The 19,603-nt window shown below is 46.7% G+C and overlaps 1 protein-coding gene across 1 annotated transcript in view; it reads right to left on the bottom strand.

The window, feature by feature from the left end:
- Positions 1-616: 616 nt before the first annotated feature.
- The window catches only part of LOC149357141 (zinc finger MYND domain-containing protein 19-like), a 37,147-nt gene continuing 18,160 nt past the window's right edge, over positions 617-19,603 (bottom strand). Inside the window, exons 5-6 of the mRNA XM_089584440.1 lie at positions 14,130-14,190; positions 617-5,546 (exon numbers count right to left, since the gene is read on the bottom strand). Coding sequence (XP_089440566.1) covers positions 5,347-5,546; positions 14,130-14,190 — 261 coding nt within the window. The 3' untranslated portion in view covers positions 617-5,346. The remainder of the gene's footprint in view (positions 5,547-14,129; positions 14,191-19,603) is intronic.

Raw genomic sequence — 19,603 nt, 5'->3', positions numbered from 1 at the left:
ATCTGCCCATTTATCTTTTTCCAGTTTTTCTCATTCTAGACAGATATTAGATTCAACATATTCAATATACAAAAGCCTTTTTCTTTACATTCATATTTGTTCGAAAATTTCGCCATTTGCAACCAACTAGTTATGAGGGGATACCATATTCACGTTTGCCTGGAGTCCTTTACACTGTTTATTCCGAGCGAATAGAGCATGCCATGTGCTAAAATCCATGTCCAACATTATTCACCATAACGTAAATGCAAAATGTCGAACGACTATGCCACATTACCTTCAACTATGAGCACAACTTACTATCCCTTGAAAGGACACAAAACTCAGTGAATTTGCTTCATGGAGTTCTTGCGCAGTTTTGAAGCGCTGCCTCAAACATTACACACTGACAGAAGACCCCCAGGTGTAAGGCTGCCAGCGACATCGTGAGAAAGGAGATAAACACTGATCAGCACAGCCACTCACCATTCACTTTAGCACCCGTTGCCAATCACAAACGGCACCACGGCGGACCTCAGCGTCTGTCCCAATGCTTTCCAGCAAAGCCAACCACATGGGACAACACGCGACGTCAACGGCACGTGATGCATAAGCACTTGCCAACCCTTAAAACATGTCAAATCTGTGACAGTTTTATTTCGTGGTCCACATGAATTCAAGCGTGATGAATTAAAAGGAAAATTTGCCCTCAACGTAAGAGAATTCAGTCAGAAAAGAAAAAAAACGGCTATTAAAATCCCAGCAGCATGTATGCACAACCTAGGGAATGACACCAAGCACTCTTACTCTCCAATGACAACTGTACAGTCGATGCAAACTTCCAGAGCAAGCAAAAAAAAATGCAAAGGGACATGCAACGTTACAACCAACCACTCATGCACAATGGATACTTTCACGGTAATAAATAAAAATGCAGATTAAAACATGCACGAAAAGTCGTAGTAATACAATGCAGGAACTCAAGACACAGGTCCATAAAGTAGTGAAGGTAAAGAAAAGTACTCGGGGTTTGCACAAAGCGCGTGCTTCAATGCTGAGGCGGTTCCCTAAATGAATGATGCATTAAGCTACCTACACTGAACAGTTTATTCTGTAAGTCCTTCTTCAAAACACACCCAATTCACTGGAAAGCACAGCGAAACAAGACGGGCCGACAGTTTTGAGCTGAGCCAACGATATCAGTTAGGTGCAGGACGAGACAAGTGCAACAGGGCAGTCAAGTGCTGAGCCCCACTGCCTCCACAGTGACGGGCTGCCCGAATGCAGCTGCTGCATTTGGGAACGCCTTAGAACCAGTGCAAAAACAGAGATCACAAGACTCCGGGTTGCTGCACGTGGTCACACGTTACGTACGATCAGGCGGCTACAAATCTCAGCAGCACTTGTGCAAACCTCTAATACCAGTTGCTTTGCCAAAATGTGGACTTTGCAAAAAGCTCAAGTGCAGGAACAAATAAAAAAAAAGGCAACACGCAGCAAGGGACTAGATTATTCCACAACGGCAAACAACTGCTAAAAAAAAATGCTCTGCACTTACGCACAGCACGTATGAGATGTCAGTTAACCCTGTCAAACGCAACAAGTTGCAGCGCTACCACTAGTGACCCCTAAAGGGAACACAAAATTAGCTGCAGCACATTTAAAGTGTGAAAGCATAGCACAGGCATTTAAACGCTGGCAACAAACACGGGGGCACAGGAGAAATACTCTCAGGTGAGGGATACAGACACGAGAAACCAGGCTTATTGCTCGAAGGGCACCACTATAGGCAGGGGCCAATTCGGCAGCTTACTGGAAGCAGAATGTGGCCCGATACATGGCTGCATTATTGGAGGCCATCTGAGAATTACTAGCTCTCACAGGCCCCCACAACCTTAGATTCAAACACAGTCAGAGCATTTGACCAGACTTGTTAACGAAACTTGGCCAGCGGCCATAAAGTGCCACACTTCATGTTCTGGTGAACAGCTGTGCAACACCCAGCAAACCAAGCATCTGGCTAGAAAATACCCAGGCTTTGAGTGGCACGCAACGTAACGCGTAAAACTGTCACCCATTTTGCTGCCACACCAAGCAAGCAGCAAAGCGAGGACAAATTAACCCTTGCAGCATGTTGTGAGGGATCAAGAAAGCTTGCACTCTTACTGCAATCCCTTTTTCCTTGGTGTACATATCTGCAGCAGTCAGTGCATGCCTCCAATGGCCTTCACGATGTACTGGTGCCAACAACTCGCAGAGAGCACTTTTGCACACACAGCCTATCAAAAAAGATTCAAAACTGAGAATGGCACATTCCTCACAGCTGTATCAGGGAAAAAAATAACATGAGCAGCTGCAAGCTAAGCCACTGCATGTTCCCAATCTGAAGCTGCTTCTACCTCAGCTTCAGTCTACTGGCATGTGCTGTTAAATGACTCTGGTTGCAAGACCTGACATGCCAACAGCATTCCACAATTAAAAACCAGCAGTCGCATGCAAATCAACCAATGCAAAATGTTTGCAGCCATCACTAACTTTTCCTATGAATTCCAACAAACAACTAACACTCATTACACAACAATTTAAAATTCCCCGGCAACATTCTCCATATAAATGGCCTTTCAAGCAGCATTTTAGAATTGGAAGCATTTTAGAATAACGCGAAATGAAAAACTGCACAAAAAACTACACAAAAGGATAAAATTCTTTTAGCTGCAAGGGCAAGGAAGATGACTATTTTGAGATAATGTGGTTCCACCATATGCATGCAAATAACATTCGCAAAAGCTAAATACACAACATACCAAAGCGAAAGTAAAAGCAAGTACAAAGTGAAATAAAAGGTTTTAAGGGTCAAGTGAGATAAAAGACATTGGCACACATGCAAATGGAAGCAAAACCGACAGAAGACAGAAAAAAAAAAAAACTAAAGCCGATCCACATGCTACTCACAAAAATAAAGCTTCCCAGATTACACTACTGTTCCGGTGCATGACCTTTTGTTTCACATATTCCGTTTCGCACTCAAAGTAAGACCTATGAAAGCAGCTTGGCCAGTTACAGCTATAGCAGCATCACCAGCGCTTTTTGCACCACTGCAATAAACAGAGGTGTAGAGCTGGGATATATAGACCACAACAGTGGAGAAGGGAAAGCTAAAACCGGCAACACACACAGACATCACAGGGCATTCACAGCTGTGCAACAGTGGCTACAAAGAAAGAGTCGCCAGGAAGTGTACAGTGAACCCTGTATTGTTTACTTGAGCCTCCCCAAGGAAGAGAGATGCTTCCCGCCTCAAAATAAAAACGGAAGGCTGCACCAAACACCCTTACAGGTGCCTAGGGTCACAAATGCAAGTATTTGGCAACAGCAGCCGAGCCTTGCAAGCTGTGGCTGAGTTCCTCTCAAATCGCTGATGACACCAGCCTATTTGAAATCAATACCGCACTAAAAGCCAACAGGACTTTGCTGGTGGCAACTTGTATGTTTCAAGCTACCCAATTATCTCACTGCTTCAACACAGTAAGAGATGAATCTGCAGGAGAATACGGTGCCACAGGGGAACTGCAACTAAGCGAAATTTGGTCTTCCTAACTGCACGTCACTTTGCTCCCATAAAAGCAGCCCTTGTCTGGTGATGTGGCCCTCTGCCAGATACTTGGCCCATGTTTCCATGTTCACACCGAAACACAGGATGACAGTGCAAACGCTTAGCAAAACCCTGCCAGTGTAAAGTTGCCTGGACCAGTACTACAACGGCACATGCTGAAGGAATGAAGCCGGTCAGTGAAAGCCTCACTCGTACCTCAACAATCTGCCCAAGGTATGCACGCACAGCCAAGTGTGCCATCAACGTCAACAGTGCTCATTCCAAGCAGCACTCCAACTGCCATGTACCCCTCGGCACTATAACAAGCTACCACACCTCTCAAACCTTTCACTCAGGACTTCATTCCAGGGCTCAAAACAGCTATACAACAGTACATGCCACAAGGCAGTGATGGCACATTACAAGCTGATAACACTCGCTACGCAGGGCAAGAAATGTGCGCTCCAACTACAGGGACAACAGGTGGCTGCACGGAGCTGGTGCTCCCAGCACACCTGTAATCAAACACAGAGGTGTGTGGGCAGCAGCACTGACGGGATGTGAGGACGGCAAAAACGAACTTTGATGGAACGAGTCTCTACTGCCATTCCACCACTTCCGGGTCCCACGCAAAGATCAAACAAAGCGGTACCTGAACTGTGGCTACACTCCCCCGAACAGGGCACCAACCGGCCCAGATGGCTGTGCATTACCAAATGCACTGCGGAGGAACTACTAGTTACCACAGCACTGGAGTTCATCCCTGTCTCACCCCGGTTACCCTGACATTTGCGCAGTGTGGCTGGCCAGATAACAGGTTTTAGTATCGAGGGGGTCAGGAACTGCTCAAGCCGACTGACTGGCCGCGGACATTAGTGGCAGTGTGTACAGACAGCAAAGCAGTGCAAGCATTTAAAAAATAAAGCTGCAAAAAACCGCCCGCTTGCCACACCAAACAGTTACACCTGACATTCTCGGCTGCCACAACCACAGAGAAAAGCTCCTGACCGCTGTATGGCACATGACCGTGACCAGATGCTCCGGAGAAGAGCACTAACCGAACAGGAAAAGGGCACTCTCTGACCAGGGACAGTCGGTGGCGTGATGTACGGTAATGTACTTCACACGGTTGCTACTGCTGGCCCAAGAAAGCAACACCACCAGATGCTGCACCAGTACAGAACCGGTACATGGCCAGACAAATAAAAAGGGCAAGGAGTCGCACAGGAATGTCAATATAACACTGGAGGAACAGCCTCTCAATGCCGCCAATATTTTGCACAACCTCAAGGATGATGCAACACAGCACAGGCCAGGGATGAAAATGCAAGCTCACCACAACACAGCAAGCCCTTGCCACAGGAGAAGAAGACCTTGTAGTGAAGACAGACACTACTGGCGACAAGCAAAGGGGGACAGGAAAGGCACTGGTAAAAAATACCTAAAAACCACCGTGAAAAAATGGCCCACCGAAACATGCACACGTGCTGCTACAATACTAGACAGCACCACAGAGTAAGAAAACACACGCCACAGTTGAAATGCACACTGCTTTAAGTGCCCCACCGTGTGTGCAGAGTCCCCGAGATCCTGCACCCGCTATCGCTGCAGTGGTGGCTGAACAGGCAGTGACGACGGGGGCCAGTGCGGTCTCCTCCCACCTGGCACGAGAGAGTCCCAGCCACCGGCAGCAGCAGGTAGTACAAGGGGGCAAAAAAAACAAGGCAGCGTCCACCACTGGTGCAAAGCTCAACTCAGATAAAGGCGGGCCCACGTCATCGCTCGGGGGCCTTCTCGCGGTGCGGGCGGAGCCGAGGGCGACAGTGCCGCTTGTGCAGTGGCCAGTCGCGCTGCTGGCAGAAGAGGCCACAGTAGCGGGCCGCCTGGCAGCGACCACAGATGCTGAACTCACGGGGCTCCCGCTCCAGGCTGCTGCAGGGCGGGTAGTGGCACTCGTAGTAGCAGCCCCCTTCCTCTGGAAAAGCGAGAACACACAAGCCTTGTGGCACCACTTCTTGGCAGAGGAGGCACCAATGCATCCTCCACATGGAACGTTTTTATCCCACACACATTTTCACATTCACGCAGCAGCACTGTTCGCACAAACATCTACACCCAAGTTTATAGAACGCGATGGGAGCGAAGAAATGCAGCTTTCTTGCCGTCTTTGCATGCAGCCAGGAATCCGCTATGTGCAGATCATTTCTTAGTGTGCACCCAATAAATCTCTGGCAACGCACCCCAGATGAAAAAATTTCTTTGATAGTTACAGGTCATGAACACATGATGAATACAGAAAGAACATTGTACAAAAACAACAAAATAAGAGGGACACATAAGTGCCACCTGAAGGGTACGATGCAATAGCGTTAATGGGTCCCAACGGCAACCTGGGGTCCCCACTGCCTGTCACTTTGCAGAAAAGGACACATTTTTTTTCCTTTCTTTTTTTTTTGGGAGGGGGGATTCATTTCTATTTTCTTTTTTTTCCCATTCCTTTTACTACAAGACACGCAAGGCCTCCCTTCAACCAAATCGAACGCACACTCATCAGTGGGCAAGGGTAGTGCGCCCGGCTCACAACAAAAGGCACGGTGGTTCGAGTCCCGGCTCGGACATTTTTCTTTTCAGCGCCAATGCTTTTCTTTCTTCAGAGGCATCAACATAACGGTAGTCGAATTACGTCACAAGCCTGCAGACCAATGAAGAATTATGTATGATGTCACCACTGTTGTATTATGTGATCGTGGTAAGGTGTTGGAATTACTTGCATGAGGCCAAATGGTCGTGGCATCATGGCCCTCTCGACCAATCCGGATTTTCTCGACAATGCCGACACTGGGTTTTCTGCTGAAAGGAACCTTTAACATTGCAGCGCTTATTTAATAAACAAGGGCATATAACTAGCGTTGTCGTGCCTCAATTATGACACTATAATGAAACATGCAGCAAAAAAATGCAGTCACGTGAAAGCAATCCTTATCATGCATGCACACTATTAACCTGATTTGGTAACCACTGCTAGCTGACCCCTTCCCACAAGCCCGGCAGTTTCTCACACTGTCCTCTCTTCCCACATTCCCCTGCAGGCATGCACACACCGCCCAAGGCATCTGAGATGCTATCTCCAAGTTGTGGCCCTCATGTAGACAACAGGGACTGCAGCATATTTTTCGGCATGGCAACACAAGCTGCACAAGAGCTGGGAGAACATAATGAAGGCACTGGGGGGTGCTTGGTTGGCGTGTGCTGCTGTGTGCAACTATCATCAAGATACCATATTTACACAACTAAGTCCACCCCCCTGGTATAGCACATCAGGAAAAGAAGAAAACAAAACAAGGGTGTGCCCATAGGCACATAAGAAAATGTATTAGTCACCGGACTACTCGTTGGCACTAGTGCCATCGTCATCACTAGTGCTGCCGCTGCGATCACTGCTGCGGTCCCACAGCACGTCGTTCCAACATCATCGTCCAGCGAAACCCCCCCCCAACTTTGCAAACAGCCGTACCACAACATCCTGTGGAACAGCTCAAACATTTTGCCTCACTGCAGCCCCCACACCTGCTCGTATCACCTGTTCCGAGACTCTGAACTTGCGGCCCAGCACGCAGTTTTCATCTCTTCGACGTAAAGAATGACAGCTGTCTTGAATGCAGTCGTGAATGGGCACCGGACGCTCACCAGTAAGACCGAGAGTGCACATGACGACTGACAAACACTCGATTAAAAACTGCCAAAACAAGGCCGGCAGTCATCAAATGCGTCAAACAGAGCCAAAGGGAAACTACCATAAAAACCGGAATACAGTCAAGTCCACTTACAACAATACTGGTTATAACAATGGTCGGTCATGGCACCATCAGCTTTGCCATGTGTTCTATGGTAAAATAAACTGCTTATAGCAATGCTATCAAGGCACATTATTGGTTATAACAATTAAATCTGGTAATTGAGTGTCAACCATTACAGAAAAAGAAAAGAAATGCTACAACCACACCAGCAAAACCATGCTTACAACACAAAAGCGTGCATGTGTGGGGCCGACCAGTGGACTAAGCTGGCGCAGCAACACCACGAAAGCAAAAGAGGCAGGCGTCATCGCGTCAGGAGAGCTGCTGCATTGCTGCATTGGCTACGCACGCCATGCGTACCCCTAATCAGTCAGTGCAGCGCGCGTGCATGCAGCCAGCGCGGTTTTTCTCTTGCCAGCTGTCACCGCACCCTTAGTTCTGCATGCTTCTTGAATTTCCCATAAGAATAGCTTCCAAAAAGCCGGCTTGATTCCTGTGACGCGGAGGTGCGCAAAGCTCCCGGTGGCACAGTGATGGCGGTGCTTTGGTCATCGGTGAACATTGTTCCGGTTCCCTGAAGTTCGATTTAACGAGCTTTTACAGGCATTAGAACAATCAAACCCCTCTGGGTATTTACTGTCAATAAATGTTCTGAAGTTTGTCATCCTTTCTTTTTTTTTTCGGCACAACCCTGTTATAACAATTATTGGTTATAACAATGGTATTTCCATGGCACTTGGATATTGTTATAAGTGGGCATGACTGTATATAGGTCGACCCCCCAACTAGCCAATTCTAAAAATAAAAAAAACCTTTTTCAATGCAAGTACCAAAATACACCCTTACCTTGAAACAAATGCAACTCAACTGGTTGCACAATAGTGACAGTATTTATTTTCATTTAGATGCTGCTTGTATGTACACCCGGCCAATTCTTTAACACTATCACGCAACCATCGACCCGCGTGCTTGTCAGCACCTTAGTAACGGCGCTGAGCGGCGAAACAAGCAAGATACGCACATGTGTACACATGCGCTTACTCTCGCTTCTTTCGCCGCTCAGTCATAAGGTGCTGACAAACGCGAGGCAATGGTCGCGCAATACTGTTAAAGAATTGGCTGGGTGTACCGTACAGAGAAGGGCACAAAGTGCGCAAGCGTTACTCCGAGTCAATAGTCGTCCGAACTCGAGTCGGATGACAATTGCTTCTCGCTGCCCACGTCCCATAGAGTATCATGCTCTGTGCTGTCTGGCACATTGCTTATGCTGCATTTTCTAAAAGACTTGTGCACCATCTCTGCGGGGAGAGATTTCCACGCCGACAACACCCAGCCACAAACCAAAGTAACTTTGTGACAACGGAAACGCAAACTGGAGGTGTCACAACGTCGCCATACCACGCTACTGCTGATGGCGATGGTGATGGAGGCTGTTGAGTTCAGCCGCCCATTGTTGCAAGACTTCCTTAGTTTTTCCGCCAATGACCGGTATAAAAGACTGAGTGCTCCATAGAAGTAGGGGTTGGATGGTTCGACAGGATACCGGGAAGCTGTCTCAGGAGACTAAAGATCTGATTAAGAAATAGCAAGGCATGAGGACGTCTAACTCCACAGATAGAACTAGTAGAGCTGTCTAAGTTAATAAATAAGCGCAAAGTAGCCGACATCAGGAGGTTTAACATTTAGAAAATCGATGATGCTCTAAACAGCGGAGGTAGCCTAAAAGCAGTGAAGACAAAACTAGGCATAAGTAAAAACCAGATGTATGCGATAAGAGACAAAGAGGGCAATGTCATTAGCAATATGGATAAGATAGTTGAAGTAGCCAAAGAGTTTTACACAAATCTATACAGTAGCGATTGCAATCAGAATGTTACTGAGAGAGGCAGTGGAACACAGCAATGGGACATCCCGCCAGTAACGAAGGAGGAAGTACAGTGAAAGCTCGTTAATTCGACCCCCGTTAATTCGGCAAATCGGATAATTCGGCAAATCGGATAATTCGGCAAATCGGATAATTCGGCAAATCGGATAATTCGGCAAATCGGATAATTCGGCAAATCGGATAATTCGACGCGCGCGCGAGGTCCCTACAATTATACATAGGAGTCTATGGGGCGAAACTCTCGTTAATTCGAACAAATTCTGCCGTGCGTCGGTTAATTCGACTTCACTCCGCAGCCCGCCAAGCCGGTGTGCCGAGAGCAAAAAGAAAAAAACACTGCCATGAGCGGCGCTATTGTACGGCTGATAGGCCATCCGTATGGTCATATCATCCATCCATCCGAGGAAGCGAGCTAGCGGCGGCCGAAGCGGCTGGCGTCTTTTTTTTTTTTTGTGCTTTGTTGTGTGGCAGCAGTCGCTATCACGGTTATTTACGGCGCCTTTTTTGGTAAATGCGCGCTTTGTCAGCGTGTTTACTGCGCTACTTGTTGCTGTTTTGTTGCGACTGAGAGAAGGGTGAAAGGAAATCGCAAGGGATTGCCTACTGGCTCAGCCACCACCGCTGCCATGTGCAGATAGAGGAGAGTTAAAAGATCAGAGAAAAAGATAGAGAAAAGATAAGACACCCGTCCACAGTCCCCGTGCAGATAAGAGGAGAGTTAAAAGATCAGAGGAAAGATAAGACGCGCGTCCCAGCAACAACGCCGTCCCCGCGGACGCTGGTTGAAAAAACATAAGCGGGGAGCGGCGCTCCCTTCACCTCCTCCCCGCGCTGCTTTCCGGTGGGTAGCGCGCAGGGCCTGCGCGCCGCCTCGCCGCCTCGCCTTCGTGTCCTGTCAGCTGATCGAGGATGAAATAATTGAAGTGACAGGCGCTGACAACGACGACGATTTACGATTGTGAGCAGTTGCACCAAATGCCAAAGTGCACGGTGAAAGAAGCCGCAGAAGCCTTGTCCGAACAAATCCCTGACGGCGCGTGTGCCGCGGAGCACCTGGCAGCTGTTAGAGCTATCGTAGTCGCTCAAATTCGCTCGAAAAAGCGGACGGTGATTACAGATTTCCTTGCCAACTAAAGGTATACGTCCTGTTGCGGCAAACATTGTTTTTTGTTGTTCATTCGATAATTCGACATTCGGATAATTCGACAATTTTTCGCGGTCCCGTCAGTGTCGAATTAACGAGCTTTTACTGTATAGAAAGCCTTAGGAGCAATGCAAAGAGGAAAAGCAGCTGGTGGGGATCAGGTAGCAGCAGATTTGCTGAAGGACGGAGGAGGGATTGTGCTACAAAAACTAGCCACCCTGTATACGCAATGCCTTGTGACCTCGAGCGTAGCTAGAGCTTGGAAAAACACTAACATTATCTTAATTCATAAGAAAGGAGACGTCAAGGACTTGAAGAATTACAGACCAATCAGCTTATTGTCCGTTGCCTACAAGGTATTCACTAAGGTAATCGCTAATAGAGTCGGGACAACCTTGGACTTTAGTCAACCAAATGATCAGGCAGGCTTTCGTAAAGGATACTCGACAATAGACCATATTCACGCTATCAATCAGGTGATAGAGAATGCGCAGAATATAATGAGCCCCTATATATAGTGTTCATTGATTACGAGAAAGCATTCGACTCAGTGGAAACCTCAGCAGTCATGCTGGCATTGCGGAATCAGGGTGTAAATGAGTGTTAATGTGAAAATATTGAAAGATATTTATAACGATTGCACAGCTACCATAGTTCTCCATAAAGTCAGCAATAAAATTCCAATAAGGAAAGGTGTCATGTAGGGAAACACGACCTCGCCTATGCTATTCACTGCCTGTTTACAGGAGGTATTCTGGGGACTGGAATGGGAACAGTTGGGGATAAGAGTTAATGGAGAATACCTGAGTAATTTGCGATTCGCTGATGACAGTGCCTTGCTAAGTCACTCAGGACAAGAACTACAAAGCATGATCACTCAGTTAGACAGGCAGAGCAGAACGGTGGGGCTAAAAATTAACATGCAGAAAACCAAAGTAATGTTCAACAGTCTAGCAAGAGAACAGCAGTTCGCAATTGGTAGCGAGGTGCTGGAAGTAGTAAGAGAATGTCTACTTAGGGCAGGTAGTGACCGCAGACCCGGATCATGAGAGGGAAATAACTACTAGAAGAATAAGATAGGGGTGGAGCGCCTATAGCAGGTTATCTCAGATCATGAATGAATTTGCCAATATCTTTGAAGAGAAAAGTCTACAACAGCTGTATCTTACCGGTACTAACCTATGGGGCAGAGTGGAGGCTAACAAAGAGGGTTCAGCTTAAGTTAAGGACAACGCAACGAGGTATGAAAAGAAAAATGATAGGTGTAACGTTAAGAGATCGGAAGAGGGCGGAGTGGATGAGGGAACAAATGCGGGTTAATGACATCCTAGTCGAAATCAAGAGGAAGAAATGGGCTTTGGCAGGGCATGTAATGCGAAGGCAAGATAACCGCTGGTCCTTGAGGGTAACGGAATGGATTCCAAGAGAAGGCAAGCGTAGCACGAGGCGGCGGAAAATTAGGTGGGCGGATGAGATTAAGAAGTTTGCAGGAATATGGTGGCCGCGGCTGGCGAAGGACAGGGTAAAATGGAGAGACATGGGAGAGAGGCCTTTGCCCTGCAGTGGGTGTAGTCAGGCTGATGATGATGATGATGAAGACGGGGGTCAACTTTTTGCCATGGTTTTTGAAAAAAAGTCTGACGTACATTCCGGTTTTTATGGTACGCCTGAGCAGTGTCGGCTCTTCATTGAGCTACCGACACTCCCCGGAAGCGCTGCCGTTCTGAGTGGCAGTTCCGCTGTGATCGGAACAATGGCCCTTCCATCAACTATAGATACTCCCTTCAGCGCCGAGTGCACAGTTGGAAGTAAAAAATTTAATGAAAAATCCTTTTGAACAAGCACGAAAAATAACCGAAATGCTACTGGATGCAGCCGTAGAGCAAACAAATTTGCAATCACGCTGCAGCATCCCTGATATTCCCTTTGTCTCGCCTTTATTTATGGTGCCATGCTTTGCTTTCGATTGAAATCGACCCCCCCCCCCCCGACTTCGCATTTTCAAATCGAAAAAAAATAGGCCGAACTCACAATCATTTAAATACGGTAACGCCGCAGCCACAAAACAAGGGCAGTGGTGTTTCAACATCGATGCGTTGCCCCACACTGGCAGTCATACACCGCTGTGTCCACTAAAGAGATAGAAGCATTTTCACTACTGTGCCAGCACTAATGGATACGTACAAGTGCTGTCAAAATAATATGGAGCATGCTTGGACGTCTCAACTTTTATAACGTGTTTTGCAAAGGAAATATGACTGTTTCTTGGGGTTATGCAACAGCTCATGAGCGACATCTGACAGCTTGTACCAGGTGCCCCAGGCAAGTGAAACCAACTCGGGGCTACTGAGAATCATGTGGCCAGCTGAAATATTTGCACCATGGCACCATTTGCTCAGCTTTTTCATCAGCCCCAACATGAGGCTCCCAGGTGTGACTTCAGAGGAAAAGCCACTCATCTTATATCCTGTGCTCAGTGTAAACATGAAGCCCTGTCCCAGACAGCGTTATGAAGACAAGCGGTTTTTTTTTTTTTTTCCTGACTGTGCATCTTGAGGCACTGTAGTAGCCCTATTTTAAGTCGTAGATTTTTAATTCTGTGCATTTTCTTACGGCCAGTAGAAAAAAGCTTTGTAAGATGTATTTTTCTGCAAAGATTTCAGCTGGCTGTTCTTCAAGGAGATCTGCAACTTTTGTAGAGACTCCTTTTTTTTTTCCCGAAGACAATGTTTAAAAATTTAGCCAGCTGGCATGAACTAATTAACCAACTTTGTAGAATGAACAAGATACTGCAAACTAGGCCACACAAACTCTCAGCAGCACAGCGTTGGTTTCACTCATCTAGTACACTCGTATTTTTTTTAAAAATCTGGTTACATTTAGCCGAGATCCCTGACATATAAAACACCCTGCCAATTTTCGGTAGGTATGGTGCGATGGGGAGATTGATCGCTGAAGCATGCTCCGTATTGTTAAGACTGCAACTGTGCACGCACATGACTTCAGCTTCACAAACATCACAGATGGGTAGGAAAACACACCAATCCCGCTTTAGAGCTCTTGCAAAAGAAAGCTCCAAGGAATTCCTTGCCCCGAACTTGGGGCATCAGGTCCGTAAAGGTTTCTTCTTAATCTTTTTCCAAGCGATTTAAACTTAAGAACTGGAAGTTAGGCGTGCTGGTATAGATTCATGCTTAAAATGGGGCGCAGAGACAACAGCCCGGAAGAAGAGGACACAGGACGAGCGCTGACTGTCAACAGAATGCCAGATTGTTCTCTGCACTGTTTTTCCTCCACGCTGTCATCCTGTTGGCACTGCTTTCCAAGTATGAATTACGACTTGTTCAGATGTGAATTAATTTGCGCCAATATATTTTCCATGGCTCAGTATCAGCTTTGATTTCTGTTTTGACAATACTAACTTCAGATTATACGTTTCTGCCCATTCCGTGAGTTCTCTACCATGAGGTGTTACTATAACATGGATTTTCACTTACAACCTGACACGGCATAGATGTCAGTAGTACTTCCCCATCAATTCAAATTCAGCTAATCTGAAGCACTGAAATTCTGCTGCCCACGAACTGCCCTAGGTGTGGGCAAATGCTGCCAGCAAGCTACACAAGGCTTTACTCATACTCAAGCAGAGGACTAGTCACGGCGTAGTCCCAACTAGCCACAGACATGGAATTCACATCAGTAAACGATAAGGACCACAGTTCCACAACTCACCTTCCTCTTCAATCACCTCCCCGTTGGCATTGTAATACTTGGTGACAGCTGCATCCGCAAGCTAAAAGGGGAAAATAACGAGAAAAAAGTCAAACTTTGTTGTGTGAAGAACTGTTCCACAAAAATGAACCTGCGCAAAGCATTTCAAAGAAACATGGTAACACAGAACTACCAAACAGCTGCTGGAAAAAGCACAACCACGCAAAAAGCCATGAATCTGGCTCCAGTAGGCAGTGCATCGCGAACACAAATCGCACGTCTTTGTGGATGCTGAGATCAAGTGCCACTAATACTGAGAACACCACACACCCTGGTGCACCCGCAATGCTAGCAAGGGCCACTAAACACACTATCATTTATGTCCAATCATAATGATCAAAGAAGAGGCAATGAGGGCGGGGGGGGGGGGATATGGGCCAGGTGTCATCCAATAGCAGAGAGAGAAACTCGAACAGCTCATTGACAAGTAACATGACTGCTTCAGAAACAACACTCCCAAAATGGGCTGACATAAATGACGCTGAAATGAAGATTAGACTGGCGATTCAGAAGCCCGTAAAATTTCGTCCCTACCGAGCCATAAGCACACATACAGAGGAATTTTTCAAGCAACTAAAGCAAGCCAGCATCACTGCCAACTCGGAAGTAAGGTTATACAAGTCCTACCTACAGGCATGAAAAACAACCGGGGAGCAATGACTGTGCGAAGTAGCATGCTCTCAACACAAGAGTACCGCTATCCGCTGCCACTGGTTGATGATCATCGTTGCACGTGTATTGCTTTGAGCTGCGCATGTGCCATGATGCGCAAGACTTCAACACAAACATAATATCTCGTATGGGCACAACAAGGCAGAGGGAAAAATTAGCAATTTTTTTTTTCAAGCCAGTTTTATCTTAGTAAAGTGATTTTCTTGAAGTTCAGCGACCTTTCGGGCTGTTCAATAGGTATCTGGACTGTTTTTCAGGTTCCACAGAGTTTGAAAGACTGGCTGACAACTGCACCAGGTTCCAAAGCTAGACAGGCTGAGACCCAAGACTGCGTACAACATCCACATGGCCAATAAGAATTCGTTTTACTGCCACCTGGTCTGGCCAGTACACTGGCAGCATTCCAGAGAATGATCAACACACACAAGGTGTGCCAATTCCTGGGTCCTACAAGCCCCTTCAACGGATTAGCAAAACAGTCTGCCACCATTGTAAAACACACCTCACATCCAAGGACCCAAAAAGAAAGCATGATGCTGCATTCAACACGCTTAAAAGAAGAGGCCAACAAGCCACCTTATGAGCATTCAGCACTACTATTGGTCCAAGACACTGTGGAGCAAATATGAGCAATATATACACACATATAGTAGAACCTCATTGATATGTTCCCGGTTAGCTTAATTTCCCAGTAAATATGCCCAAAATGTGTGCATAAAAATGTCCCGCAGAGACCGTTTTCAGTCTGATTTTTATGTTCTTAAATAGAAGAATTACCTTGCAGGTGCTGGTAATTTTGTCAAATTCGGATCGCATGATATGTTTAGAGAGCAACAGAAAAAGCTCAGCTGCTGCAGCAGACTGCTTGAGCAGATTCTCTGCCCTGCACAAGCACTACTTCGTTATATCAAGGTGCAACTGTGTCATATTTGAGCCAGAGTAATGCTTTCATGACCGCACCACCTCACGTCACCGATAACAGATGGCACGACATAGCCACAGGTCGTGCTGTGGCAATTCATGTCCTGCGCCGCTCTCCTTGAGCTACGAGGGCAGAGTTTCTTTCCCTGGGCAACAACGGTCACCACGACCAAAAGAGGGCACCCACGAGTAGAAGCGAGCGCTCCTGGCTCCACTCCCACCCACACGACCCCCCCCCCATTAGCCCTGCACCACGGACGGCATCGTCTAAGCTTTGGAGTACGCAGCTGCTGTTTCCAATGCAATCCCATAACCTGGTTCGCGCACTCTTCTCGGTAGGCCACCCTGATGGAAACAAACGGCGTGCCATTAATTCGAGTGGCAACAATGAGGAATTCATAGCCAAGCTTATCCAAGCCAGTCCATCCAACCGACTTCTGTTGATTCACAAATCTGGACAATTCGAGCCGCTAGCTCAGTCCCAGCCAACACCCATTTAGGTCTATGACACGACAAAACAGCACTGATGGACGGGGCGGAAGAAGAAGAAAAGACAGACACATGCGCTTCTTCTTCCATCCCGTCCGTCTGCGCTGTTTTGTCACGCCATTCAACGTGAACCAACCAGCCAGACTCAGCCTTCTCCTTAGGTCTATAGTGTCATACGTGCGTTAATTCGGATGCTATGGGTCTTGTACCAGTTAACTCGAACTGGCTCCTGAAGGGAGGCCGCGTCCAGGCACGACCAGTGCAACAAGAGCTTGTTGAAATAACCCTACTTAAAACGACTTCCATGCTACAGAGTCACTCAAAGCCCCCGCGCCTCTGACAATGGCTTGCAATGCCACACGTGGTGACACACGTATGGCCCAGTCTCCACGAACAGTCTGCCAGCTTAGTTTTGGCTTCACATTTGCTGAGCTTTGTGCCAGTCCACAGCGATGGTGGTTTGACGAGACAGCATTGCAAAGCCAACAGACATTTCGGAGGCCGACTGGCACGTTGCCGGTGCTCTCTCCAACACCCCCTCCATTCTTTTCATTCTTTTCCCTGCGCTGCTGAGCGTTTGCTTCGTTTCCATCTGCGTGGTTCTCTTCTTCCAGGGCATTGAAGTCTCCTCACATGCGACGGTGCCACTTGTGAAGGGTTGTGATGGCGCAACGGAGGAGCTCCACCGCTTTGCACCACAAAGGATGCCGAGGAGGCTCCCACAATTATGGAGTAGTTCTGTTTCGACGTTCTCAGCAGTATGCACACAATAAACCATTGATGGAAACTTAAAAAAGTCATTGCCGTGGCACTCTCACCTTAAATGAGGGCACTCATTGCCCAGCCTTTTGTCAAACAAATTTACTGTGATGCAAGCAGTTCTTGACAGTTTTTTGGGGCAATTTGATAACTTGAACATTTTTTTTGGTCCCTTGAAGTTTGAATTAATCAAACTTTTACTGTACATGCTAAGCACTACAACTTAGTTTCGTCTTCCACGGCAGCAAAGATCTGGCTGGCTGTGGCAGCGATACCCACTCATGTCTACGTCAAGAAAAAAAAAACTAACCTTCAGCAGAAAAAACAATTTCTACAATACAGTCAAGCCCACTTATAACAATATTCAAGTGCCATGGAAATACCACTGTTATAACCAATAATTGTTATAACAGGGTTGTGCCGAAAAAAAAAATAAAAGATGACAAACTTTAGAGAATTTATTGACAGGAAGGACCTGGAGGGATTTGATTGTTCTAATGCCTGTAAAAGCTTGTTAATTCGAACTTCAGGAAACCGGAACAATGTTCACTGATGACCAAAGCACCGACATCACTGCGCCACCAGGAGCTTCGCGCACCTCCACGTCACAGGAATCATTCTTATCGGAAATTCAAGAAGCATGCAGAACTAAGGCTGTGGTGACAGCTGACAAGAGAAAAAATCCGGCGCTGGCTGCATGCATGCGCACTGCTCAGACTGATTTGGGGTGTGCGTAGCCAATGCAGCAATGCAGCAGCTCTCCTGACGTGATGACGCCTGCCTCTTTTGCTTTCGTGGCGTTGCTGCGCCAGCTTAGTCCACTGGTCGGCCCCACACATGCACGCTTTTGTGTTGTAAGCATGGTTTTGCTGGTGTGGTTGTAGCATTTCTTTTCTTTTTCTGTAATGGTTGACACTCAATTACCTGATTTAATTGTTATAACCAATAATGTGCCTAGATAGCATTGCCATAAGCAGTTTATTTTACCATAGAACACATGGCAAAGCTGATGGTGCCATGACCGACCATTGTTATATCTGATATATTGTTATAACCAGTATTGTTATAAGTGGACTTGACTGTACTGTTGAGGCCTATTTTAGTCTACAAAATCGAACATTGGTACCCCTCAGAGTCCGAAATATCTGTCGTGAATATGTACATGTTCTATCAGCAGGAAATGAAACGCGAACAACACATTTCAGCCACAGACTGCAAAATAATAAGCTCGTAGCTAGGGGAAACTCAATACTAGCTCACGCTATTTCAACTTTGAAGGCACGAAAACTCTTCTCCACAAGTGTTAATCAACATCACCTGTATTTGCTCTCCAGGAGCTAATATGTTGGTGTTTATGTGTTGCCACCTCACGTTTCTTGTTCGCAATTCATTCGTTGCTGATAGTTCCTAAAGGGTGCAGGACAGTTTCTGGAAAAGGTCCGAAGTATCATGAAGTCCAATTTGTTGGAGTACGAAAAATCGCTACTAAAATCAGCTATTGCACCAGGCAACTGATAGGGGTGTGCGAACACTAAAATTTTTAATATAAATCGAGGTCGAGTGAACAACGCTATTAGGAGGCTGCATTTGGCGAGAATGTGGAGCATCCCGGTGTGCACAGGAGCTTAAACTCCTACTCAATAGCTAGCTAGCGGTAGTGTGTATGCCATAGATAGATGCTGACATTTTTTGATTAGAACCAAATTTTGAATTTTTTTTTTTTTTTTTTTCCACAGTTTAAAGGGGCTTTTGTGACTGTTTTGAAACAGTCACAAAAGGGGTTTGTGACTGTTGCGGCATGCCTGGGAGACAAAGCACGCCGCTTCACAAATATTGTTGATCAAGAATTCTATTTAATGCACTTCGTAGAAGCTGAGTTATCTGCAGTCAAACTTTGAATTTCAGCGTGTTCGAGCCCTTCCCTCTCCTCTCGTCACTTTTTGCACGTTGGCAGGTTGGCTCCGGTGGCGGAGTTTCCTGACCCGGCGGAGCTACGAGACTGATGGACGGGGCGGAAGAAGAAGAGACAGACACATGCGCTTCTTCTTCCGTCCCGTCCGTCTGCGCTGTTTTGTCATGCTTTGTTTTGCGGCCATGGTAGCTGCCTGATGTCTGAAGAATCTAACCAATAGCCACCTCCCAACTTGTATACGCAGATGTCAGCGACTGAGGAGGGTGCGAGCATGAAAAAGTCGCCAGGAATGGCTCGCCAACTTTTGCACGCAATTTTCGGCTCTCTGCTGTGTCCAGAAGTGCATCACTGGCCTCAGATGTTCATGACAACACAATGCACAGTGAGCGAGTTGATGTGCTCTCCTCGGAAGGTGTTTTCAGAGCCCCTTTAAATTTAAATGTCCAAACCCTAATCATAACCAAACTTGACGCAAACAGCAGCGAACGCAAAAAACGTTTACGGTTTATGGGGGTGTAATGTCCCAAAGCAACTCAGGCTATGAGAGACGCTGTAGTGAAGGGCTCCGGGTCTCTCTAAAAGGTATTGATCTGATACACCAGCAAGAAGGTAGAACACAGCTCCTACGCTCCTGGGTGCTGCATTTTCATGAGCCAGTCCTGCTACAGCTCCCAAAGAAGCC

The sequence above is a fragment of the Amblyomma mixtum genome, chromosome 3, assembly GCF_055824585.1.
Source record: "Amblyomma mixtum isolate Tamu chromosome 3, ASM5582458v1, whole genome shotgun sequence".
In the NCBI taxonomy this organism is placed as follows: domain Eukaryota; kingdom Metazoa; phylum Arthropoda; class Arachnida; order Ixodida; family Ixodidae; genus Amblyomma; species Amblyomma mixtum.
The sequence above is the reverse complement of the archived record's forward strand: the minus strand, read 5'-3'. Positions and strand labels throughout refer to the sequence as shown.